This window comes from Acomys russatus, chromosome 31 (assembly GCF_903995435.1).
Source record: "Acomys russatus chromosome 31, mAcoRus1.1, whole genome shotgun sequence".
Lineage (NCBI taxonomy): Eukaryota > Metazoa > Chordata > Mammalia > Rodentia > Muridae > Acomys > Acomys russatus.
In genome coordinates, this window is record NC_067167.1 from 10,116,790 (window position 1) to 10,143,876 (window position 27,087).

The following is a 27,087-nucleotide window of genomic DNA, read 5'->3' on the forward strand; positions in this document are numbered from 1 at the left end:
CCATTTGCGTATGAAACAGAGAACCAGCCATCACCACCATCACCCTGAAACCCAAGCAACTGCTAACGAGGGACACTAGTGAAAATGTATGGTTTGTCGGGGGAGTGTTGTAGATTGAGTCACGTGTGGAACGTCATTGTGAGGAAAACTGGGTTCTTTCATGCATTCACCCTCACTGGCCTGGAAACTGTGTGGGGTATAATGTGGCTTTAAGTCCGCGTGTATAAAAGAATCCTCAGAGGGTAGCCCTCTGGCACTGTCTGCAGGTTTGTGAGGTTTTTCTAACTTCTACTGGGCTTCCCAAAGGATCAACTCCCAGGGCCTGTAGCTGAGACTCTGCCCTGGTGAGGGTCTCGTCACCTGACCAGACAGAGTGATCACTAGGTAAAGTTAACATGCCTTGATTACCTAGGTGGCTCCTTGGTGGCTACTGTGTTCATAGTGAAAAAGCAATAAAATAATGGGTGGACTACGCTTTATTTAGTAATAATTTTGTTTTAAAAAATTTTATAACAATTGAGATGTAAAATGAATAAATTAATAAAATATTAAAAATATTTACAGTTTTACATTTGATTGATTGATTGGGGCTGGGGGAGGTCAGGAGCACGTACACACCACAGCACACTTGCAGAGTCACAAATTTTCCATTGTATTCTAGGAAAGCCGCCAGCATGGCTGTGGGGATGCTTCTTAGGTGTGTTCAGGCAATCTTTGTGGTATCTGGGAATGGTGTGGTGAGAGTGGGAGAGGGTCCGTGTGGAGCCTCAGCAGGAGCTGGAGCTCTGAAGCCTTCCCTCGAGCAGTTTTCTCTAGGAGTGTCTTGAAGGGCAGCGATGAACAGCCACATCTATCCCAAGTCTCCAAAAAGCCCCGCTGCCAGTTCTGGGCTTATTTGTCTATCTCCTCCCAGAGTCTGTTCACGGGATCTTTTTCAGCTTGTTGTAATTAAGCTCCTGCACGAGGTGGTTGCTCTTCTAGTGAATTAACATCACCTGCCCTCTCAAGAGACCGTTCCAATCCCACACTTGGGATCCTAAAGAACAGGTTTCTCTCCTTCAATATATTTATTTATTATTTATGCAGGCCAGAAGAGGGCATCAGATCACATTATCGATGGTTATGAGCCACCATGTGGAAACTGTAAGGTAGAATGAAATTTTGGAATTTCTTTAAGAAAGCGTCCAAGTGATGTCATAGCATCCCCTCAAATGGAGAGGCCTGCTACAGAAAGCAGTACAAACTGCTTTTGTGTCCCGTGGGGCCAGTGGTGTGTGGGGTGATCTCACCTCTGTTGGTCAGCTGGAAGTGATTGAAAGGTTCACACATAGGTGTTACTAGAAAGAAAACAAATGAGTCAAGTATCAGGTTGGTCATGTATGGCACACGCATGTAGTCCACACGTCCAAGTCTTGTGTAGTAGCATGAGGTCATATGCTCAGAGTCTGTGGTGCTGGGAGCTGTGGTTGCTTAGGAACCACAGAGACTGTCTCATGGACCTGTGTGTACAGTAAGGTCAGCCTTATAGGTGGAGAAACATCTATAGCCAATATGTTAAATCATTAAATGCTTTCTTTCTTTCTTTGTAAGAAGCCGAGCATGGTGGCTCATGCCTTTAATTCCAGCACTTGGGAGGCAGAGGCAGGAGGATCTCAGTGAGTTCAAGGCCAGCCTGGTCTACAGAGAGTTCCAGGACAGTTAGAGCTGTTACACAGAGAAACCCTATTTCAGAAAACCAAACCAACCAGCCAACCAAACAAAAATAAAGTGAGGTATATTTAAATTCCATGGTGTATACTTATAAAATCTGTAACAGTTGATCTCTTGAGACACCAAACCACACGCTTTTTCTTAGGGACAGTCTCATTCAAATGTGATGGAGACACTGCTGAGCTCACACGAGAACCCACCCAGATCCCCACCCACAGACTTCAGTATATTCATAAAAGGCGCTCTGCCATGGCCATTACCACAATCAACTTGCGAATAATTGGCCGGGCAGTGGTGGCGCACGCCTTTAATCCCAGCACTCGGGAGGCAGGGGCAGGCCTATTGCTGTGAGTTCGAGGCCAGTCTGGTCTATAGAGAGTCCAGTAAAGCCAAGGCTACACAGAGAAACCCTGTCTTGAAAAGTTAGGAATAATTTCACCACTAGAAAGAAATTCTTTACCCAGTAACAGTCACCTCCTCACCCATCTGGCACAGACACTAGTCTCCATTCATACCCATGAACCTACCTTTCTCCTTCTCCTCCCCTTCTCTGAGCTGCTGTACCGCTGAGCTCCATCCCTGGCCATGCACCTGCCTGCTCTGGACATTCCACGGATGTGCAAATGGCTCCCGTCACTTAGAAGCCGCCCAACCCCCATCCATGCCAGGAGATAACGGATTCTTCTCTCTGCTCCTAGAATTGGTACCTTCTATTATGAACAACTTGCTGAATCCAGATGCCATTTTCTCCAACAACGAGATGAGCCTGTCGGACATTGAGATATATGGCTTTGATTACGATTACACGCTGGTGTTCTACTCCAAGCACCTCCACACACTCATCTTCAACGCTGCCCGGGACCTGCTCATCAATGAACACAGGGTAAGGCCACAGAGACCTTCCGGCCCTCTTTCCCTTTGACCTCTTTGATGTCTGAGGAATAAATAGCCATGTGCCGTCATGTCCAGGTCCTGCACTTGTGCAGAACTCCTGCAGCGAGTGGTTGCGGGGTGAGCAGTCGGCTTATGGTCCATTCCAGCAAGTGACTCTTCTCTGCTGAGTCGTGTGTATTTGTGTGTGCATGCGTGCACAGGTGTCCATGAGATTTCGTGTGTGTGAAAGGGAACGGGTGTGTACAAGTGTGTTGGAGAGGAATTCTAAGCCAGCAACATGGCTGCTTTGGCCAGGAATCACATCCAAAGACCTTTTAGGTCTGCGTGATTGGGCTGGAATGCCACGCCTTTAATCCCTCTGGCTGGAAATATAGACACGTCCTTAGTACACATCTTTAGTCCCATATAGTGGAGGTAACGTTAGCTTGTGGAAGGAAGCAGCCAGGTTTTAAACGTGACCTCTAATTGAGGGACAGGCAGAGTGACGAATTAGAGAAGGGTTTGACACAATAGGATATGTCCAGCTCTCGTGAGTACAGAGGAAACAGAATTGGCTTGAGAGAGTAGTGCAAAGGAAGAGGAGGCAGTTTTACCAGTAGAGTTTTGGACAGAGACAGGTTGAAGAGAGAACAAGCTAGCCACAGGTGAACACAAACAGAGCCAGAGAATGAGGAGGAGCCAGAAGATTAGAATGGATGACTAGAGCTAGTTGAGGCCAAGCAGAACAATTCAGTCAGATGCTGAGAGAGAAACCAGATGGAACCAGTCAGCTTGGAGAGGAGTTTGAGCCAGAACAGTTGAGCTGAACCAGCCAGCCAGAGTTCAGAAAGAGCTGGAAAAGGTGAGCCTATTCAGTAGTAAGTCTTGGAGGCTGGAAACATTCTAGGCCTAGATAGATTGTACAGAGGCTAGAAGCTTCCAGGACTAGGCCTGGGTTAGCAGGCAGAGGCAGTAAGCCTCCCAGATGACAATTACATCAGATGAATCAAAGTCACTTTTTACAAGTGTGTTTTTAGGTGGGAGTCAGAGTACAATCTTGGGTATCATCCTCAGGAATATTGCCTGCCCACTTCCCTTGCGACAGGGTTTTTGATTGGCCTGGGGCTCACCAATTAGGCTAGACCTTCCTAATGCTGCGACCCTTTAATACAGTTCCTCATGGTGTGGTGACTCCCAACCATAAAATTATTTTCGTTGCTACGTCATAACTATAGTTTTGCTACTATCATGAATTGTAATATAAATATCCGTGTTTTCCACTGGTCCTAGGTATCCCCCCCTGTGAAAGGATCATTAGAACCCCAGAGGGGTCGTGACCCCCAGGTTGAGAACTCTGGGCTAGACTGTCTGGCCAACAAGGACCATCTCTCCAGTTTTGGAATTATAAACACGCCCTTTAATACCCCCCTATACTATCCATAAAGTGTGTTGGTGACCTCTGCCTCCAACCAGAGCCTGTCCCTGCCCCCCTGCCTCCCGGGTCTTTGTTGTGATTTTGAAGCATTTCTGTCTTTCATGGCGTCCACTGCTGAGCTCTTCTGACCATCCATTCCTCAAGGGCTTTATTTGTGGATTTTATGAGCCATAGTGTGCTGTGGATGCAGGAAGGGTAACAGAGGGGTGGCATGGGCATTGTTTTGGAGGAATTCAGGCACTGGGTGGCCAGTTGTGAAGCCACCATCGCAGAGGGCTGAAGAAGGCACAGAAGATAGTGGGAGTAGCTTCTTTAGGGAGGCGGGGAAGTAGCCAAAGGGGTGTGATTTCAGCCAGCAGAGGCAGGATGGGGTGTAGTGAGCAACCCAGAAACCTAAGCTGTCTGGGACATGAAGCTGGGGAGATGTCACAGATGTGGAGACCCCCCCGCCACCCCGGGCACCAGATACCCTGACAGAGAAGCCAATGCTCCCGTTAGCTTTAGATCCTGAACATTCGATGCAGCTTATTTTCTGCTTTTACTTCTCAGTGGATTCAAGTGGTTATGTTGTCCCGACCTAGAATGTAAGAGCCAAACGGCGTTTGGCAAAAAATGCCATTTTGTCTTGTTGCTAAAGCCCGAGCAACAACTTTCTTCTGCTGTAACGTTTTAAATTAAATTAAATTAAATTAAAATTTGTCAGCCATATTTTATTTGTTTCACTTCATCTAAAGCACCGCCAATCTCCGGTCATCCTCCTCCTGGATAAGGCAATCAGGTGGCTCTGCCCTAGCTTTCCAGCCACCACCTGTCACTGTCCCTTAGCAGGCACTAGGAGGTGGCCCCGGAGGGCTGCTGCCTTTGCGCTGGCCAGCTGCAGCGCGCTCTGTGAGCGTGCTGTTACGTGGAGAACCCAGGGCCCTGCCCTGCTGTTCTTCTGTCTGTGCTGTACCCCAATTGCTGGGTTGCTTCCTGTGTGGCACAGTTGCAGTGACCCACTGTGTCTCCACACTTGGGATCTAGCAACGGTGCCCCCCCCCCCCCCCCGACGGTGCTGTTGTGGTCGATAGGTGAGTTGCTGTTACAGACATCTGGTGTCTAGAAGATCCCCAGCAAGGACTAGTGCCAGCGTTGCTGTTTCCCCTCTGCACGGCCTGCCCTCTTGTGTTCTCTGCTTTAGGGACCACAGGCAGCAGGCAGCCGAAGCAGATCTGAACTCAGCTCTGTCTGGTCAAGAGACTTGTTCTCTTTCCTCACTCCGTGTCCCAGTCCTTTAGGGTCAGTGCTTCTCTGCCACAGATTTTTTTAAAATTTATTTTTTTGTTCAAGTGAAAATGAAAATAAAAAAAAAAAAAAAAAAAAAAAAAGAAAATATTCGAGTAAGCAGTAACTTACATGCATGAAACTTTAATGAAATCTGGGGACAGAGATGAGCTAATAGATGAGGTAGATGCAGAACCATGACTGAAAAGCCACAAGACTGGGGACTGTTGAAATCTCATCGTTATCTATTTTTTGCTTTGATAAAAGGATCGTTATAATACTAACTACATCAGGCATATTAATAGAGCCAGTGCTGCAGATATAGACTTTCTCTTGCTCTGATTAAACAAGCACTTCTTCAAAGAATGTTGAGCTTTGTGCTGTTCTTCCTGACAAAACCTTGTGTGCTCACAGGGCCGGGGCGACATCTGTGTTCGGGGTACACAGTGACAGAACATCCAGTTTGCACTTTAGCCTCTTTCCAGAAAGCGAACATAAAAAGCTCAGCTCCTTTAAAAAAATGATGTTTAAAAACCTTTAAGCAAGAATCATTTTTCATAAAGCTAGAAAAAGAATTGAGTAATAACTATTTGTATTTTCTTTTTTTAAAGGATTTATTTCTTTATTATTTATACAGTATTCCGTTTGCATGTACACCTACCGACCAGAAGAGGGCACTAGATCTCATTATAGATGGTGTGAGCCACCATGTGGTTGCTGGGAATTGAACTCAGGACCTTTGGAAGAGAAGATGGTGCTCTTAACCTCTGAGCCATCTCTCCAGCCCAACTATTTGTTTTTTCTTTTCTTTTCTTTCTTTTTTTTTTTTTGGTTTTTTGAGACAAGGTTTCTCTGTGATAGTTTTGGCTGTGCTAGACTCACTTTGTAGACCAGGCTGGCCTCGAACTCACAGTGATCTGCCTGCCTCTGCCTCCCGAGTGCTGGGATTAAAGGCGTGCGCCACCACGCCCGGCAACTATTTGTTTTTTCATATCATGTCTTCTTTTTTTTTTTTTTTTTTTTTTTGAAGTCAGTGCTTTCACCATGTGGCTTTGGAGCTTGAACTCAGGTCATCAAGCTTGGCAGCTGAATGAAAGAAAGAAATAAAAAAGGAAGGACATGACTGCACCTAGATATTGTAGAGGAGAAGGTTTATTGTAGATAAGAGAAAGTATAGGCAGAAGTAGAGGCGACAGGGAAAATACAGAGTAAACGTGGCCAGACTGCGCTGGGCTGTGTGAGAAGAGGAGGACTGGATGCAGAAGAGGCACCACCAACCAAGAGGGGTGGTCTGGGCTAGGAGACTGGGAGAGCCAAAGTGGCTGAGTTATAGTGGGGCCAGAGGAGCTGTGGGAGGGCAAGCCCAGCTTAATATCTGGGCTGGAGAGTTCAGGGTATGAGGGGACAGCATATGCCAGCCTGGAGGGCCCTGTGACAGGTAGAGACTGATGGGTGTCGGGAGAACAAGGTGGCTAACATCCACTTTGAAATGGTAAATAGGCACCTCAGTTATCTGTCTGCTCTGGGTTTGAGACCTGAGCAGATACCCTTACCTGCTGAGCCATCTTGCCGATCAATTGCCTTCTCTCCCTGTTAAGTGGCACTGGCGAGCACCTGCTTGCTCAGACCCAAAGCCGGCCAACCTTTGACTTCTCCCATTTTAAGATTGCTTAAGGCTTAGCATATAGGAAAGTTGTGGTGGTAAGACTGAGTTAGTTCCTGCCGGACACGGTGGCGCACACCTTTAATCCCAGCACTCAGGAGGCAGAGGCAGGCAGATCTCTGTGAGTTTGAAGCCAGCCTGGTCTACAAAGTGAGTCCAGGACAGCTAAGGCTATACCGAGAAACCCTGTCTCAAAAAACAAAACAAAACAGAACAAAACAGACTGAGTTCCTGTCTGTACCCCGTGTCCAGTTCTCCATAATGCTAACACTTTGTTACTGCTGGACCTTGTCACGTGGAAGATTTGATACTGGCATGGAAGTCCTCTCTCTGGTGTCTTTTCCTGTTGTAGAACACCAGGCAAGATCCCACAGTCAGCCGACTTCAGTAATTTCTGGTGTCCTTGCCGGGGACAGTGTGGCACTCCACTGAAGTGCACTGTAGGGTGTCTCTCCTGGCTTGTTTGTTTTTCCTCAGAGTGGAACTGGAGTCTGGGTATTGAGGGGTCAGAGGCCAAGTGCAGCTGTCATCACACCCCAGCGGACGTGCCACTGGCTGTTGACCTTGACCAACTGAGGGATGGATGTTTAGGCTTCTCCGCTGCACAGTGACTCCCCTTAGCCCTGTCCATCAGAGTGGAAGTCCCCCTGTGGCTGTGAGAGACTTAAGATGAGCTCCTTATCTCTCCCGATGCCCCTGCCCTGGACTGAGCATTTGTCACTTCTGATTACATCAGGTGCCTTCTGGACGCCCAGGCTTCTGATCATGCCCCATAGTCTGTTCTCCACCTGATAGCAAGTGAGAAGGGAGGCAGAGCCAGATGGATCTCTGAGTTCGAGGCCACCCTGGTCTACAGAGTGGGATCCAGGACAGCCAGGGCTACTCAGAGAAACCCTGCCTCGAAAAACAAAACAAAACAAAACAAAAAAAGAAAAAAGAAAAGAAAAAAAAAGGTAAAAGCAAGAGCAACAGACACAAACACTCCCCTGAGCTGTCTCTCCTTTCCGGAATATGAATATTTAATAGGCCTGCCAGTGCTGCCTCCAGCCTCACTCCTTGCTGGCCCCAGACACTGTCTGGCCCTCACACTGGGCCCTCTGTAGCATGGCTCACTGTGAGGCATTGTGCTCTGGGAGTGCTGGCTTGTTTATGGCATGGCTCCCAGGGGAGAGCGGAACTTCCCTGTGTCCTCTGCAGCTTCCTCAGGCCCTGTCACAGTACTTGACACAAAGCATGGCAGCAGGCGAATGAGCTCCGAGGATGGGTGAGAGGAGAGCTTTGTCTGGGCTCTCCATGGAGCCTGTGCTGCCTTTGCATCCTGTTTTGTCAGGTTTGAAAGAGCTTCGTTTTCACCTAGGCTCATAATCCAGGCTACATGAACTACCAGACTAAAAACTCTGAAAAGCCAGTACGTTTACGGACATCCGTGCTCCCTAAAGTCCCAGTTGCCTTGTAGAAATTATTAGCCATTCAGAGAGCTGCAGGCAGCCACAAAGGTGGACTGCAGCCAGGTTGCAGGGCTGTAGGCTTACCCACACATGGGGGCGGGGGACGACACCTTAGTCCCCTGTCACACCGAGGTGTTAATGTTGCGCTAGGATTATCTGGTCCAAGGGAAACTTTGGGCTTTCTCAGCACACACATGTTCTTTCTGAAGCCACTGCCCCGTTGAGGCTCAGCTGTTGCTGTCTTCAAGGCTATTAGCTATTGTCTTTCAGCTGTTTGGGAATACCTCCAGCCAACGTGTTGAGCTTCTGACTTGGTAGCTGCCGCGCTGCCACCACCACAGAAAAGCTTTCAGGAGAGGGGTTGTGCTGGTTAGTGGTCTGTCTCTGTCAGCTTGACACAAGCGAGAGTTATTCAGGAAGAGGAAACTCCGTTGAGAAAATGCCTCTATCAGATTGCCTGTAGGCAGGTCTATAGGGGAATTTTCTTGATGAGGGAGGGCCCAGCTTATTGAGTTGGGGGTCCACCTCTGGGCACGTGGTTGTGCTTGCTATAAGAAAGCAGGCTGAGGGCTGGAGAGATAGCTCAGTGGTTAAGAGCACTGCCTGCTCTTCCAAAGGACCCGGGTTCAATTCCCAGCACCCACATGGCAGCTCACAGTTGTCTGTAACTCCAAGATCTGACACCCTCACACCAATACTCATAAATTAAAAATTAAATAAATTATTAAAAAAAAAAAGAAAGCAGGCTGAGCAGCTGGGAGGGGTAGGAGGTTGTTGAGCCAGTAAGCATCAGTTGTCATGGCCTCTGCTTTAGTTCCTGGCCTGACTTCCCTTAGCAATGGAATGTGACCTGAGAGATATATGCAGAATAAACCGTTTCCTCCCCAAGTTGCTTTTGGTCATGGTATGTGTGTGTGTGTGTGTGAGAGAGATATTTTTTAATTTCACATGCATTGGTGTTTTCCCTGCATATATGTCTGTATGAAGGTGTTGTATGCCCTGAAACTGGAGTTACAGACAGCTGTGAGCTATCATGTGGGTGCTGGGAATTGAACCCAGGTCCTCTGGAAGAGCAGCCAGTGCTCATAACCACTGAGCCATCTCTCCAGCCCCTGGTCATGGTGTTATCATGGTGTTTAACGTAGCAATAGAAACCCTAACTAAGACAGGGGTTCTGAGCTGATTGAGGGTGGATTAGGTGGCTTAGGGGTGGACCTGTTTATGACACAGGCCCAAGTGCCTCAAGCACTGTGCAGCTTGGTGACTCCTGGCAAGTTTCTTGACTTTAGTCCTTGGAGTCACAAGCAGACAGGAGGCACCGCCTTCTTCTTGCTGGGCGGTGAGGTTAGCACAGCTTAGCTGGGAGAGGATCCTGACTTCTTAAACTTATCTAGCCGACCCCACCCCCGAGGCTAGTGGAGGTTTCAGAGGAGCTGCAGCTCTGGCCTCAGTGAGCTGCACACCACCACCAACGGCTGGCTCAGTGTGGGCTTTGGCAGGTATCTCAATAAACACGCAGAACCCCGTACATGGTGTTCAGAAGTCTGGACAACACCCACCAGGAGGAATATCAGGCTGGGGATTTCTTGGCACACTCTCAGGCGTAAGATAAATGAACCCAAATGTGACATTCAAGTCAGTGCTTTGTGCGGCCCGACTTGAAAACTTGCCATGTGCCTTCGGGTAGGCCGTGCTGGGTGGCTCCAGGGAGCCAGCAAGCAGTGTGGCTTGGCGGGCTCGCTGAGGGTCTCGATGCTTGTCTGGCTTTTATTCCTGTAAAATGGGCATGGCAGCACAGACAAGGCAGCAGAAACTGGGAGGTGGGTGCCCTCAGCTCTGGCTCTGGGGGAAGGAAGAACCTGGAATCTCACACAACAAAGAGGAGGGACTGGCACTTTTGTGTAATGTGAGGCAGGCTTTGTCATTAGGAAGTAGCAGGGACCAGTGGATGGGAGCCACAGGCAGAACTATCCCTAGGACAGTAGCTATGGGGTTCCCCAGCCACCACAGCAGAGTGAGAAAAGGGACAGTAATGGAAGTGAAGCTTGTATCGGTTAATGTTGCCATGCTGTGACAAAATGTCCCACAGAGACAAAGAAGGAAAGGTTTCTTTTGAGGATACAGTCCATCAAAGCAGGGAAAAAAAAAAAAATCACTGGAGCAAGACCAGGACGAGGTGAGTCCCATTGCATCTGGAGTCAGGAAGCAGCGAGGAACGCTGATGCCCGGCTCACTTTGTCTTTTTGATTCTGTCCTGGTGGAATGGTGGTGCTTATATCCAGGGTGGCCTTTGATCCTCCATTAACGCAAGCCAGAAGCTCCTCAGCCACGCCCGGTGGTCTGTTTCCATGGTGATACCAGGTCCTATCGGGCTGACAGTTCAGACTGACCCTGGCAGAGCTCTGCACGATGGTGTTAGATGTGCACATGGGCTCACGGGGATGAGGTCTCATCTCAGCCTAGACAAATAAGGCCCCAAGGCAGGATATAGAGAAATGGAGGACCAAGTGTGGTCTGTGCCTCCTGGGCACACTTTCCCATCAAAGTGTAATGACTTCTCAGCCTTTGTACACGGGCAGATCTGTGCCCATCCTGAGCTCAGTGCCCCCCCCCTTTTTTTTTTAATTTAAAGAGTTATTTATTTAATATTTTAAGCATATGGGTACTTTGTCTGCATTTACATCTGTACACCAGAAGAGGGCACTAGACAGTTGTGAGCTGCTATGTGGGTGCTGGGAATTGAACTCGGGACCTTTGGAAGATCAGTGTGTACTCTTAACCACTGAGCCATCTCTCCAGCTCTCCTTTTTCTTTCCTTAAAGACAGGGTAGCCCAGGCTAGCCTTGAACTCAGCGGGTGGCCAACAATAACCTTGAATTCTCCATCCTCCTGCCACAACTTCCTAAGTGCTGGGATCCCAGGAGTGCACCCCTACTTCCACCCTCCTCTTTCATCCTTTGCTAAGCCATGTGTCCTCTCTTCTCTCCCAGTATCCCGTGGAAATCCGGAAGCATGAGTATGACCCAAACTTCGCCATCCGGGGACTCCATTATGACGTCCAGCGGGTGAGTTTGACTTCCTGTTTTTCTGGTGTTTGGAAGGAAAGTGCTGCTCCATAAAACTACTGGGACTTTCCTTGGTAAATGGTTTGGAATGGGTTTGCAGAGCCAGATTATCCAAATATATTTGGTAGAAGCCTACTGGAAGAGGCCTGAGGAAGGCTTGCATCCTGGGTACTGTTGGAGAGTGCCAGCGAATGCTGTAGTCACGCTGCCACAGGAGAGGAGCCAGCTGCCATACTTTCTTTTGCTCATATGCCATTTCCTTAAAAGGCTTTTGGAAACCATATGCGGTGGTCCTCAACCTGTGGGTCATGATCCTCTTGGGGGTTGAACGGCCCTTTCACAGGTGTCACTTAAGACCATCAAGCTGGAGTGGGGCGTGGCGGGCACACGCCTTTAATCCCAGTAATCGGGAGGCAGAGGCAGGTGGATCGCTGTGAGTTTGAGGCCAGCCTGGTTTACAAAGTGAGTCCAGGACAGTCAAAGATACACAGAAAAAAACCCTGTCTCGAAAAACCAAAAACCAAAAACCAAAACCAAAAAAAAAAAAAAAAAAAGATCAGAAAACACAGATATTTAAATTATGATTCACAACAGCAGCAAAATTACAGTTATGCAGTAGTAATGAAAATAATTTGATGGTTGGGGGTCACCAGAACGTGAAGAAACATATTAAAGGGTCGCGGCATTAGGTAGGTTGCCAGCCAACGTGCTAGGACAGGGTTTATCACAACCCTCGGAGTGCTCATTCTGTATGCAAATTGCTATTCACATGCGTGCACATGTTATGTTTTTAAAGGCAGTGCTGATGAAGATTGATGCTTTTCATTACATCCAGATGGGAACCGTCTACAGGTGAGAGCAAGCGACGGTCCAGTATACCCACGGGCTTTGGATTTCAGGCCCTGCTAACCGACCAGGGATGAGGGAAGTGGCTGTGTGTGGGTCACACTCACTCAGTCACTCAGGCACACAGTGACCAGGCCTGGTGCATGCTGGTGCTGAGGGTTTGGCTAAGGGATGCCTTCTGGAGCTTGAGCCACTCTCTATGGGCCAAGCATTCGGTCTCTGCTCCCTCCCTGGCCTCCTGGACATGTCCCCTTCCTCTCCTGGCCCTTACAAGCATCCCACAGAACAGTTTATTCTGGATATCACTGTCTCAAACACTCATGGCTGTCTACTGTTTTTAGAATGAGGTTGAAGCCGTCGGCATAGGGCTAAGTTTTAGGTTTTTTTTACTCAACTCTTGGTTGGTTCTGTACAAGTTCTTACCTTACTGGGTTTGCTAAGGCTCTTAGCTGCAAGTAACTGAAAACTAACAAACACAAACTGGTTTAATAGTAAGAAACCACATTGCTTTCTTGACTGCGGTCTAGGGGCAGATCTGGGTGGAGGCGTAGCTGGCTCTGAGCATGAAATTGATTTTGTCAGAGCTCACTTCTCTTTCTTTTCTTTTTTTAAAAAAAGATTTATTTATTATTAATATGTATAGTGTTCTGTCTGCATGTACACCTGCAGCCCAGAAGAGGGCACCAGATCACATTGTAGATGGTTGTGAGCCACCATGTGGGTGCTGGGAATTGAACTCATGACCTCTGGAAGAGCAGTCAGTGCTCTTAACCTCTGAGCCATCTCTCCAGCCCCTCACTTCTCTTTCTTATGTGTATTCATTCGTGTGTATGTGTGTGTTTGTGTGTGCTATGTACAGGTCTGTCGGGTGTCTTTCTCTGTCACCTTTCACTTTATTTTTGAGACAGGGCCTCCCCCTGAACTTGGAGCTCACCAACTTGACTAGGCTGTGTGGCCAACAAGCCTCAGGGTCCACCTTTCTCTGCCTCTGTAGCATCGGTGGGATTATAGACACGGCACTGTTGTGTCCAGTTTCATTGTTGTTGTTGTTATTTATTCTTATTGTTATGGGAGGGTTCTGGGGGGTCAACTTTGGTTCCCCATGCTTGTGTGGTGAGAACAGCCATGGCTTCCTTTCTTGGCTCTCTTCCTGACTTGGTGTTTTTAAGCAGCGCTAGCTTGCCTGCCCCAGTCAACAGGCCTGGAGAGAGGAAGAGAGGAGGAGGAGGAGGAGAAGGAGGAGGAGAAGGAGGAGGAGAAGGTTGAGCCTGTGCCTGGTCCTGTACAGTCAAGTGAAGGGAGTGCGTGAGCTGGGTGACAGCAAGGCCAGGCCTCTGCTCTGCACCCCCCTGGACCCGCTTGGTCTCACGCTCCTCTTGCCCCTCCCCTTGTGTTCCAGAAATATCCCCCATTCCTGCCCGCATCTGTAGTCTGTCCTGCTCCACCCTTCTGGCCTGAAGTGGTCCTGCTCTTTCCTCGCGCCCTACCGGGTCCTTGTTACCCCAGCTCCTCCTGTTGTGCCTTTTGTTTCTGTGTCCACTGGGTCAAGGACCGGGCTAGGGCTCAGCAGGAGGAGCCACATGAGGTACAGTGTGTCGTGTGCCTGTCTCTGGGGTCACACTCATCTCCTCCATGTGAGCTCCCGCTCCGTCACCTGCGCGTCATTGGTCTCAGCAAGTTCTTGGTGCTCTGGAAGCCTCGGTTTCTCTGTAGAACGGCCACCCCAGAGCCCGCTCCACGCAGCTGGCTGTGAGGTGGAGGCGTGCTTGGGACGCACAGCAGATAAGCAGAAGCGAGGAGTTTCTTGTTCCCTTCTGAACTAGTTGAGAAGCGATGAGAGAAAGCAGCAGTCCCATGGCAGTGTGGCTCGGGTTTGAGATCTGCTGCTGTAGCCTTGAGTTTCAGCTCTTTTTCCTTGTATGGGTCTGTAGACGACTGCTTTGCAAGAGCTGTTCTACAAGGTCAAGCTAGAATGTTCTGGTTGGCCAGCAAGGTCTTATCTGATTACTGGAGCACAGTGTTTGTTCTCAGAAGGCCAGGAGTTGTAACAAGTCACTCAGGCAAAAAATGTCACTGGGGTGGGGGTGCTTTTAAGCTTAAAGTGGGGGAGTGGAGGAGATCCCGAGGATAAAACACAGCAAAGCACAAACGACATAGCGTGGGCGACACAGTGTATGCATCTTACTAGCAGGCTGCTTTAATGGGCCTGTGGGAAATGCCTGCTGGTTGACCCTCCCCCTTTCCCCGCCTTCCCTCCCCCCCCCCCAACCCTTGGAAGGCAGCCAGGCCCTCTGCAGTTTCCTGATTACTGGCTCTGTTTCTCAAGTGCTCACCCCTGGCGAAGGGTGGAAGAGCAGCACCCTGGGATGGGCAACCCCAGGTGAGCTCGTGGCACCTGCTCTGCCCTTGGCAGAAGTCAGAATGACACTGGACCTCACCTCTCCTGGAGATGCAGGGACTGGACTTATGTGCGAGTTCCAGAGGCAGGCAGATGGTGGGCGTGCACAGATGATGCTAGCTCAAAGCGTCACAGAGCACCTGCCTCACTGCCCACTGCTGGGTCGTGGGTTTGATCCAGTGCAGTGGCGTTTCCCACCTCAGCCAGTAATGAAGGGAGAGCAATGAGTCAGAGGCAGGAGTGACCTTTCTTTCATCAAATGTGTCAAAAACTCCACCCCAAAGCAAGTGCTTGGGAAGGGAGCCTTGCATCATCCTATTGGGTTGGGAGCTGTGGAGAGCCTGGATTTAAATCCTGACACGATGCTTTCTACCTTGCTAACTTTGAGGGAGACACATGACCATTCCTGTGGGAAGAACATTGACCCCCTAGGACAGATGGCAAGTACTGAGTGCCCAGGTGAAATCCTGCTTGGCATGTCAGAAATCTCATGTAGGATCGGTTATTGCTGTAAGTCAGTTTTTCTTTTTTTTCTTCTTCTTCCACACAGGGTTTCTCTGTGTAGTATTTGCTGTCCTGGAACTCTCTCAGTAGACTAGCCTCAAATTCAGAGACCCACTTGTCGCTGCCTCCTGAGTGCTGTGGTTAAAGGCGTGCACCGCCTCCACCACCACCACTGGGTGTAAATCTTGTTTCTTTTCTTTTCTTTTTTTAACCAACAGAGGCCTAATAGTAACATCCTGCCTGCTGGCAGTAGCTGCTGCTGTGGCCTATTTTGCCTCATGGTGACAACAGGTCTCCTGACATAGTAGGGAAACCCCATCAGTAGGTACAAGTCCAGAATCGTTCTCTCTTGTCACTGTGGTGACACTATCTGGATTTTTTTCAGAGGCCTAAGTGTGGTCCCTGACGAGGAAGTCATCGACATGTACGAGGGGTCACATGTGCCCCTGGAGCAGATGAGCGACTTTTACGGAAAGGTAAGACTGGTTCATCTGCAGCGGCCGTCTTTCTCCTCCGCTTGGCAGTTCTCGGGCTGGGAAAACATCTTAGGGAGGAAAGCCTTGGCTTCTGCTCTCTCAGGGTCCGGGCTCCGGCACTCCCAGATGTCAGGTGAGGAAGACGATCAGTTAGAAGGGTGGGGTGGAGGGAAGTGGGGAGCAGAGAGAGGGAGAAACACGTAGCCGCTTCCTACAGCTGGGCCCAACTTCCTGATAGTCAGCTATGAGTGAGTCAAGAGATGACACACGTCTTTAATCCCAGCACTCGGGAGGCAGAGGCAGGCGGATCGCTGTGAGTTTGAAGTCAGCCTGGTCTACAAAGCGAGTCTAGGACAGCCAGGGCTACACAGTTAAAAAAAAATAAAAAGACTACTGATGAAGTTAACAGCCTTGTGATCTGGTTACTTCTCAGTAGCGCTGGCTGGTAAGAGCCAAGCTTTGAACCTTGAGGCATTTTGAGGAGGGGGGCATCTGTAGCTAAAGGAACCAAAACTGTTGGGCTCATTTGCTGTGTGTGTGTGTGTGTGTGTGATTGGTGGGATCCCGAGATTGGGTCTGGGGGAGAGTGTTGATGTGAGAGAGCACTTGTAGGTGCCAAAGAGTCACCGTTGGCTCGTGGTGATTCTCTGGCGTCCTTTCTTCCTCTCCGGTGGAGACTCTGTCCATCTTCTCGTATCTAGCCCATCTGTCACCAGCCCCCTGCAGGTGTGGCCCCACCTTTTGGTCTAAGTCACTAGGGCCTGCCAGAGGAGCTGTGTGGCTGTCCTGAAGTGGGTTGACACAGTCTGAGACTGAGGTCTACTCAGCTGCCTTTGTCTGGGCGTGACCCCTGGCCTTTCTTACCTTTGTGACCTCCTCCGCGGGGGGGGGTCGGGGGGGTGGAGGGAGGGAGTGGGGAAAGTGGGAGGGAAGGAAAGAGAGAGGAAGTAGGAAGGGAGTAACCATGAATACCAAGTTAGGCTTCTTTCTCCTGAGACTCAAGAACAAAGGAGCCTAAGTCCCTCTGTGGGGGGCTCAGAGGTTGAGAGCACTGTATGTTCTTCCAAAGGTCCTGAGTTCAATTTCCAGCAACCATATGGTGGCCACAACCATCTATAATGAGATCTGGTGCCCCCTTTAGGAGGGCAGAAGTACATGCAGGCAAAATACTGTATATGTAATAAATAAATAAATCTTAAAAAAAAAAAAAAAAGAAAGTCCCTCTGTGGTGGCGCATGCCTTTAATCCCAGCACTCTCGGGAGGCAGAGGCAGGTGGATCACTGTGAGTTTGAGGCTGGCCTGGTCTACAAAGCGAGTCCAGGACAGTCAGGGTGACACAGAGAAACCCTGTCTCAAACCCTTCCCTCCCACCCCCACTCCCCCCCCCCCCCAAAAGAAAGTCCCTCTGTGTGGATTCCCAGAAACCCTTGGCTTCCCGGCAGCCTCCTGCTGCCTGTCTCCTTGTGAGCTGGGGTCTGTGCGGCTGAGCCTGCCCTCCCTCTGCAGAGCTCTCACGGGAACACCATGAAGCAGTTCATGGACATCTTCTCGCTGCCGGAGATGACCCTGCTGTCGTGTGTGAACGAACACTTCCTGAAGAACAACATAGACTATGAACCTGTGCACTTGTACAAAGACGTCAAGGTGAGGGCTGTGCGGGGAGGGCAGGGCAGGGCGAGGCCAGGGCTGTGGCTTCCGGGAGAAGGCCAGGTGCTAGCTAGTGTGTGTGTGTGTGTGTATGTGTGTAGTCCTGCTCTGGTGCTCTGGTGTGTGTGTGTGTGTGTGTGTGTGTGTGTGTGTGTGTGTGTGTGTGTGTGTGTGTGTGTGTGTGTGTGTGTGTGTGTGTGTGTGTGTGTGTGTGTGTGTGTGTGTGTGTGTGTGTGTAGTCCTGCTCCAGGATCACCTGTTGCTGTGGTTGACTGTGGAAGTCATCCAGGGACTTGACTGTCTCAGATTAATCGGAGCCGCGTGCTCTATCACCGATGGTGCCAGCTGCGGCCCGGACTTCTAATCCTCTGACACTCCTGCATACCCTCTTACCCTGAGCCTGCCCACAAGGAGAGGCCACTCTCCCTCCATGTCCCATGCTGTCACCGTGAGGCTGAAGTCACCCATAAGGAGCCCTTCTTAAAAATGGACTTTTCAAATGCCAGAACATAGTTGCATACCTCTGTGGCATACAGCGCACCTTGGTGTACACTGTACCGCATGAAGATGCCCAGGGGTGAGGCTGGGGGCAGGGAGAGGCTGGTTAATAGGGACCCTTTACTCATACCCACGAAGGCTCTACATGGCTCACTGAGGCCTGAGGGAGCCCTGTCCGAATCTCGCTGCAGGGCTACAGTCAGGTGCAAGCCCTTAGATGCCTACGCACATGTTTTATAACTGCGTATTTTAGATCATGTTCATAGTCACGTTTATAGAATTATATGTAGTAAGCTGTGTCAACTTTCTCAATACTAAAAGATATGTTCAGGTATTATTTATTTGATAGATAATCATAGAGTACTTATTTTATTTATTTTTTAATTGTATTTCAGTTTCTTAGTAAGTGAACATTTAGTACCTACCTAACAAGATTATTAGGGGTCCCAATAGCATAATATATGAAAAATAGCACAATAACTCACATGGTAATGTTTCAAACAATGTTAATTTCATGGAAATGTGATTTTAAAGAAGAGAGAGAGTGTGTGTGTATGTAGTGTTTTGAAACAGTAATTCCATTTCATTTATCTATTATGTGCTCTTATAGCCACCGTTTTGTTGTTGTTGTTTTTTGTTTTGTTTTGTTTTGAGACAGAGTCACACTTTGTAGTCCTGGCTGGCCTGGAACTTGTTATGTAGGCGAGAGATCTGCCTTCCTTTGTATCTTGAGTGCTGGGGTTACCACCGTGCCTTCTATAGCCACGATTTTCTTTTAATTAAATTTTGTTTTGTTTTGCTTTTCAGACAGGGTCTCTCTGTGTAGCCTTGGCTGTCCTGGACTTACTTTGTAGACCAGGCTGGCCTCGAACTCACAGCGATCCGCCTATCTCTGCCTCTCAAGTGCTGGGATTAAAGGCGTGTGCCAGTACTGCCCGGCTTAACATTTTTTTTTAATACAATCTATTCTGATCATGATTTCCTGTCTCCCAACTCCTCCCATATCTTTCCCACCTTCCCACTCACCCAACTACTCCCTTTCCCCCTCTCTTTGGAGGGACAAACAACAACAAATCACAACAAACAACAACAAAATAGAATGAACAGAATGAAAAATAAAAATAAAGAAAAAAAATCCTAGAAACACACACATACAGACACACACAACTGAAGTCCATTAAAACATAACATGATAAACCATAATTTACAAAGGACTGGTTAAAACAAAATATGCCCAACAAAGCAATGAGACAAGAAGTCTACAGCAACGTCATTGCGTTCTCTCTTTGTGTTGGCATCTTCTGCTGGGGTAGGCCTATTCTTACCCAGCGAGAATTTTTATATACCTTTAAAAAAGATACATATTTCTATATCAAAATATTTTTATTGTATGCTCATGGACAGTTTAACTATTTGTTGTTTTTCTTTTTTTGAGAAAGGGTCTCTCTATGTAGCCTTGACTGTCCTGAAACTTGATATGTAAACCAGGCTGGTCTTGAACTCACGGAGATCTGCTTCTGCCTCCCAAGTGCTGGCATTACAGGTTTTCACCACCATGCCTAGCTCAGTGTGTGTGTTTTGTCTGCATGTATGTCTGTGTACTGTGTGTGTACCTGGTGCCCTAGTCTTCTGCGAGCCGCCCCATGGGTGTTAAGTATTAAACCCAGGCTCTCTGGAAGAGCAACCAGTACTCTAACCACTGAGCAACCTTTTAGTCCCCTCATCCAATGTATTTTTTTTTTTTTTTTGAGACAGGGTTTCTCTGTGTAGTCTTGGCTGTCTTGGACTCACTTTGTAGACCAGGCTGGCCTTGGACTCACAGATCCACATGCCTCTGCCTCCCCAAGTCCTGGGTCTGCAGTCAGATCCTAGATTTTTACTCCAGGCAGTTCAGCTTGCATTTAGCCATTGCCTTCTGTGTTGTGCAAAATTAAAATGGGTTTATGGTAGTTGAGATTAAGTTTTTAGCCCATGCTGGCCCACACTGACAGAAGTCCACCGACAGTATAAGACTTTGGCTCCTGTACTGGTACCAGAAAGTTCCCACGACCCTCCAGGATTCTAAAAAGGCCTGCTATACAGACCCCACCCCAGAGTGATACCTAGTGACATCATGCTGGCACAGCCCGGAGCCTACAGTGCACCTTCTGTCTCTCCCTCTTTCCTGCCTCTGCCAGTTGGACTGTTGCTGCCTGGTGACAGTGAGTTGGGTGACTTTGTCCCTCTGCCTCTGCCTCGCTCCACAGAACTGTTTGCATCTAGAGACGGGGAAGGGAGGGCACAAAGATGCGAGGCAGGACCTCCCTTCCTGAAGGTTCTTCACCATTTATTGATCGTCCTACATGTAAACTACTGTTTGTCACTCGGGACTTCATGCGGAATATGCAAATGACCTTTTAAGATGAGGCCTTTGGAAATGGCGCTGGCAACAGCCTCCGTCACTGTGAAGACATGTTTTTCCTACAGGCCACCTGGCCTAGGTGGGCTGGTGTTGGGGGTGTGTAGAGCTCGCTGGGACTAACTCCAGCTTCCTCAGCCCCCTTTCACTGACGACGAATCTGCCTTTTGACAGGACTCCATAAGGGACGTCCACATCAAAGGAATAATGTACCGAGCAATTGAGGCGGACATTGGTATGTATTCAGCAGCGTTTGCTGGGTGGCCACTTAAACGTCACACCCCGGGGCCTGAGCATGGACCACAGGTGTTTCCTGAGTATTGATTAAAGAGGACCTCATCCTGGTAGTGTAGATCTCCCCTCTCTGTTCAAAACTTGGTGTCTGATGCCGGGCGGTGGTGGTGCATATCTTTAATCCTAGCACTAAGGAGGTAGAGACAGGCAGATCACTGTGAGTTCGAGGCCAGCCTGGTCTACAAAGTGAGTCCAGGACAGCCAAGGCTACACAGAGAAACCCTGTCTCGAAAAACAAAGCAAACAAACAAAAACAAAACAAAACAAAACAAAAAACTTGGTGTCTGCTGTCAGTCTGATTCTAAGAGTGAGTACTTGTGTTCGGGTGGGGCTTTGCTTCGGATGCCCTGGGCCCTCACACACTTCCCTCAGTCAACCTTCCTTGAGCCTTGAGTCTTCCCACTGTGCTGTCATCCTGACCATGCCGACTTTTCTGTCATTCTTAGAAAAGTACATTTGTTACGCCGAGCAGACGCGTGCGGTGCTGGCTAAGCTGGCCGCCCACGGCAAGAAGATGTTCCTCATAACCAACAGTCCAAGCAGCTTTGTGTAAGTTCCCTCTTCCCTCGCCAGCTGCTGGCTCCTGGTCCGAATGCCATTTGGTTCAGCAGCTGGAGAGAAACAGTTTAAGTCCATCCGTTTGACGTCAGCTTACCCGACTGCCTTGTTCCAGAGACAAAGGAATGTGCTATATCGTGGGCAAGGACTGGCGGGACCTGTTCGATGTGGTCATAGTTCAGGCCGAGAAACCCAACTTCTTCAATGATAAGCGGAGGTGAGGGCCCGTCTGCTGGGGACTAGACCGTATCTGTGAGTAGGGAGAGCGTGCTTTAGTGAGAGCCTGTCGTAGGAACCTTAAGTTGCTAATTCGTGACCCGCCTGCTTAACACTTAGCGTCTGTAACAGTAAAGTGGGCACATAGCAGACAGCGGTCTCAGTTCAGCGTGGCTTGCTGCGGTTCTGTGAGTCAGGCCTGAGGAATTTGAGGTGCAATAGAAAGCCAGGATTCGTAACTTACAGCAAAGTAGGTCTCTGGCTCCAGGTGCCTTGTGAAGTGTGAGAGAGCACCGCCAATGCCAGGCTACCTGGTGGCAGCTCTTAAATAGAGCTAATCAGTACATCTCTTTTTTGTTTTTGTTTTTGTTTTTGCGTTTTTTGAGACAGTGTTTCTCTGTGTAGTCCTGGCTGTCCTGGACTCGCTTTGTAGACCAGGCTGGCCTTGAACTCACAGCAATCCACCTGCCTCTGCCTCCCCGAGCGCTGGCATTACAGGCGTGCACCACCACTGCCCAGCTGCTTCGGTTTTTCTAATGGCCTCGTTTGGGAAGCGTTTTTCTCGCAGTTTCCCTGGTCTGTAGTTGGTGACCAGCAGCCTGTCCTCTGTGGGGGGTTCCAAAGAGCTTAATGTGCTATCTGACATTACTGCGGGATGTGTGGCATTGAATCCCAGTGTTTTCAGGGTCACGGTGACGCCTGAAGAACAGGCAAGCCCAAAGAACCCCGGCAGAGAGAGTAAAAAACGAGCCTTGAGAATAGTCAGAGGCTATGTACTTGCCGTGTTGTTTCTAGCGCCCTCACACGGTTCTCAGGTTCCTGCGATCTGGCTTCCCTTCACCCAGGCTTTTCCGCAGTGCTCGGCTGCCTGAGCGGGTGGGTCCTGGCTCTTCTTGGAAGGAACTCAGCCCAGCACTTTGTAGCTCTTTGTTCTGGATGTCTGGAACGTTCCCACCCCTTCTGTTGTTTAGCAAAGCCAACAGTGAAGCATGACTTCTTATTCAGAATATCTGTGGAGGGAGGGTTAAACAGCCACAAAAGATGACGAGTTCGGCAAGCGAAAGCGGCCAGCACCTCTTACTGCTACGGTGTTTAAGAATATGACATCACACAAGAGGTTGCTGACTGGATTCAAAGGAAGGAGTTATAAATAAAAGTGTACAAAACGATCTTTCGTGTTCCTCCGAAAAGGGAAAGCGGGTTTTGATACCCACAGTGAATTTCCATTTTTTGTGACTGGAGGAACAGTTATGCAAAAAGATACCCAGAAGTCCTTGGGCTGTGCTCTGGGTGTGAGGGATGGGGCCAACCCCACTCCCAGTCCCGTCATACCTACTGCCCCTACCCTCCACCTGATGTTTGACCCAGGGTGCCAGAGCTCCCCCACCCCCAACATTCGCAGGCAGCAGCGTCCCTGCAGGCTTCCCCTTGTGAGGCAGACACCCTCTGCTTTGCCAAATGGCCTAGGGCAGCGGTTCGGTTCTCAACCTGTGGGTCGTGACCTTTCACAGGGTCGCACACCAGTTAATCCTGCATATCAGGTACTTATGTTATGATTCATAGTGTAGCAAAATTACAGTTATGAAGTAGCAAAGAAAATGTTGTTATTGTGGTGGTGGTGGTGGTCACCACAACAGGGGGACCTGTATTAGCCTCACCATTCGGAAAGCTGAGAACTGCTCTCTTAGGGCAACCTGACTCAAGGGTTTGTGTTTGCCAAGGGTGGTTGACCCTAGAATTTTTTTTTTTTTTCTTTAAAATTTTCCATGTTTTTCATCACCTACCAGTGGGTCCTGGGTCTGTGGTGGTGGTGGGGGGCCGCTGCGTAGTTTGGAACGGACCTGGGCCAGGGGTGCAGGGAGGTTGGGGTTCAAGAGTTAGCTACTTCCCCTTCTCAGTGAGTTCCCACGTAGTATTCCTCGGAGTGGAGAGCCTTTCCTGTTGCCGTGTGTCCGCGTAACGTCTCCGTTTGCCCTTGGTAGGCCTTTCCGGAAGGTGAATGAGAAAGGTGTCTTACTCTGGGATAAAATCCACAAGCTACAGAAGGGCCAGATCTACAAGCAGGTACTGCGCCCTCGCCCGCCTCTTCCTGTTGTTGCTTTGCAGCCAGCAGCCTCAGGGCTGCGGATACTGCGGCTGTCCAGGGATGAGCGGATCCCTCCATCAACTGATGATAATAAGATGGTAAAACAACTTAGGCCAAGGTCAATGGAGTTTCAGCACATGGCTATTCAGATTAACTCAAATCTGGCTGTTTTAAGGAATAACATTTAAAGCATTACCCTGTTTACTAAAATGTAAAAGATTTCCTTTGAGGAGCATTAATCTTGGCTAATTACTCATCCAACATATTTGCTGTTCAGAAGCGTTTCATGTGCAGTTTTAAACACTTTGGCATCCTATAAGGCTGTGAGAGGTTTGAACCACTGCTGGTCATTTTTATGGCCCTGGAGTTGTTTTCTTTACAGCATATTCCTGGTGGGTTTGTAATAGCCTGCTGGATTTAGCAATGAGCATATCTTCTAGGCCTCGGAAAATTAGTCTTAATTCAGACAGTTTACTCCTAACAAATTAGAAGTGGCTAATAGAAGTTTCTGTAAGAATGTGTACAAGCTGGGCAAGGTGATGCACTGTAATCTCAGCACTCAGGAGGCAGAGGCAGATGGATCTCTGTGAGTTCGAGGCCAGCCTGGTCTACAAAGAGAGTCTAGGACAGCCAGGGCTACACAGAGAAATCCTGTCTCTAAAAGCCAAAAAAAAAAAAAAAATGTTTACAAAATAGATGACATCGTGACTGTTCACCATTAGGACATTAGCAGAAGGAATCCACTGTGGAAGTTACAATAAAATTAAGAGTCATTCATATGGAATGACGGTCCCAGCATATTTGGTTAGGGTAAAGATAATTGCTGAGAAGCAAACACTGTTCTTGTTTTTTGTTTTACATTTATTTTTACTTATTATTATGTATACAGTGTTCTGCCTGCATGTACACCCGCAGGCCAGAAGAGGGCACCAGATCACATTATAGATGGCTGTGAGCCACCATGTGGCTGCTGGGAATTGAACTCAGGACCTCTGGAAGAGCAGCCTCTGAGCCATCCCTCCAGCCTTGTTGTGTTTGAGATGGTCTCATTATGTAATCCTGGCTAGCCTGGAATATGTAGACCAGGCTGGCCCCAAACTCACGGAGATCCTCCCGACTGCCTCCAGAGTGCAGTGATTAAAGCCGTACACTGTCATGCCTGACTGTGAAGTGTTTTCAGAGTACATTTGGCATCAAAGGAAGGCCTGAAAGATTTCCCAGGAGTGTACTCTTAGCCTCATGTGTTGGTATTTAAAAGCAATTCTTGCAAGTTTCAAAGCAGGCATTGTGGACGGTGGCTACTGAGTTTCCGACCTGTCCTCATCAATGTTTCTCTTTCATTTAGGGTAATTTGTACGAATTTCTGAAGCTCACTGGGTGGAGAGGATCCAAAGTGCTGTATTTTGGTGACCACATATACAGTGACCTGGCGGTGAGGAGCCTTCCCCACCTGTCGGGTTCTCTGTCCTGTCGGGTTCACTTCATGCTTTTCTTAGGAACTAGCAGGAGTGGGGCACAGTGTTGAATGCCCCATTTTTCAAAACAGGAGAGATTAGAGTTGCCAATGGATTCCCCCCCACCCCCGAAATGATGGGAACTAGAAATGTAGTCAAAGATTTTAATCAGGAAACGTCTATTTAAATCGCTGTGAAATACACTAACCGCTGGGAGCCTTTTCTTTCCCTTTTATCAATATGTTAAAACCTTCAAGAATGCAACCTGGCTTGGTGGCGCACGTCTTTAATCCCGGCACTTGGAGAGGCAGAGGCAGGCAGATCTCTGTGAGTTCGAGGCCAGCCTGGTCTGGAAAGCGAGTCCAGGACAGCCAAGGCTACACAGAGGAAACCCTGTCTTGAAAAACAAAACAAAACAAAACAACTAACAAACAAAAAACCCAAAAAACAACAATAATTCTCCCCCTTCCTCCAAAAAAAAACCTTCAAGAGTGCACGCAAATGCCCACAGCCAGCTGCGCTTCTTTCTAGGCAATCACTCTGAAGAGCAGGAGCTGGCACTGCCAGGGGCTGGGGGAGGCAGTGGGATTTTTTTTTTCGTGAATAAAACCTATACCCTGGCCTGTTGTGTACTCACAGGGTTGTAATATGAGGAATAAAAATGCTCCCACGTGCATGCACTATCTGATCATTTGAGGCCTGAGGTTCTGTGGTTCCCCATAACCTGGACGGCCTGGTACAGGGTAGATGTATCCGAGGTCTAGGAAGTGCTGCAGTATTGAATAAAGGATGCCACCCACACATGCGCAGTATTAGGGGTTGGAGCTGGGGCCTCGTGCGTGACAGGCAAGTGCTCTGCCACCCATCCTCTTCCCAGGTCCTCTTACAAGACTGCATCACGTGGTGCATAGCTCGAGGCGTCTGGGAAATCTTCTTGATCTAGTGCTGGGCAGTGGGGTGCAGGGATTCCAGGGGCACCTCACTCAGCTTGAACGAGGACCGTGCCGAGCATTTGGGTTGAGCCTCTTTCCTGTCCCTGACCTCAGAGATCATGGTTAGTGGTTCGATACCACCGTCACCCCAAAGCACGCCCCCCACCACCCCCAGCATCCCAGTCTATGAAGCAGCTGTGAGTCACAGCCATTACTTCCGGAACAGAAACCTTCTCCGGGTGAAACGGTCAAAGCCCCGGGGCCAAATTGGTTTTAATTAAGCGTAATTCGCCACATTCACCTTGGTTAAATAACTAACTATTACAATTAAAGAGGGACCGAGGCAGTGCCTCCCTTGTCTGCGAAAGGCAAGGCAGTGTGGAGCCCGAGGGGGTTGATGATAGCACCCCGTGGTTGTTTCCTGTGATCAGGATCTCACGCTGAAACACGGCTGGCGAACCGGAGCCATCATCCCCGAGCTGCGGTCTGAGCTGAGAATTATGAACACGGAGCAGTACATCCAGACCATGACCTGGCTGCAAACCTTGACCGGCCTCTTGGAGCAGATGCAGGTTGGAGTTTCTGTTCTCGCTCGTGCTCACTCTTCCCTTGTCTCTCTCTGTCTCTGTCTGTCTGTCTGTCTGTCTGTCTGTCTCTCTCTCTCTCCCCGAGACAGGGTTTCTCTGTGTATCCTTGGCTTTGTAGACCAGGTTGGCCTTGAACTCACAGATCTGCCTGCCTCTGCCTCCCGGGTGCTGGGATTAAAGGCGTGCGCCACCACACCCGGCTTTCTTTCTCGCTTACAACCCCCCTTTAAGCCTAAAGATAGTTACTGATCAAAATGATGCCCTGCGTTTTCTGCGTAATTATAAAGTTTAAGTTGTCCTCAGCCGACTGTAGAGTTGCTAGTGGTTATTCCGTCCTCTCTTCTCGATGGGACCCTTACGAATGCTCCCGAGAGCCTCCCCCAGGCTCTTAAAGGCAGGTGTGGTTTTTGTGCCTCTGCTGGTGAAAATCTGCTCATTAGTCCCTACTTAGTTATATCATCCACCCACCATGCCTTTAATTACCTCGGGGACTTCCCTGCACTGGCCTACAGTTTCCTCATTTGTAAAATGGTCTTTTGGAATGAACACACCAGTCTAGGCACCAAAGCGTCGCAAAGGATGATGGGATACCGGGTCAGTCTCCAATGGCACCGAAACTAAGCAGCTTTCCGGAGTTCAGTGATGGAGTCCTGCAGCCAACTTGGGCCAGTTAAGACCAGATGCCTTTGTTACGTATCCTAGCCCAAGATGCAGCCCCTCTCTTGTACCTGTGAC

General features: G+C 48.9%; 1 protein-coding gene across 1 annotated transcript in view; it reads left to right on the forward strand.

Moving 5' to 3' along the window:
- The window catches only part of Nt5dc3 (5'-nucleotidase domain containing 3), a 53,889-nt gene that overhangs the window by 21,115 nt on the left and 5,687 nt on the right, over nt 1-27,087 (forward strand). The window contains exons 2-12 of the mRNA XM_051139737.1: nt 2,409-2,593; nt 11,383-11,457; nt 12,254-12,309; nt 15,591-15,681; nt 17,189-17,326; nt 20,400-20,460; nt 20,966-21,068; nt 21,193-21,294; nt 23,276-23,357; nt 24,725-24,811; nt 26,197-26,337. Coding sequence (XP_050995694.1) covers nt 2,409-2,593; nt 11,383-11,457; nt 12,254-12,309; nt 15,591-15,681; nt 17,189-17,326; nt 20,400-20,460; nt 20,966-21,068; nt 21,193-21,294; nt 23,276-23,357; nt 24,725-24,811; nt 26,197-26,337 — 1,121 coding nt within the window. The remainder of the gene's footprint in view (nt 1-2,408; nt 2,594-11,382; nt 11,458-12,253; nt 12,310-15,590; nt 15,682-17,188; nt 17,327-20,399; nt 20,461-20,965; nt 21,069-21,192; nt 21,295-23,275; nt 23,358-24,724; nt 24,812-26,196; nt 26,338-27,087) is intronic.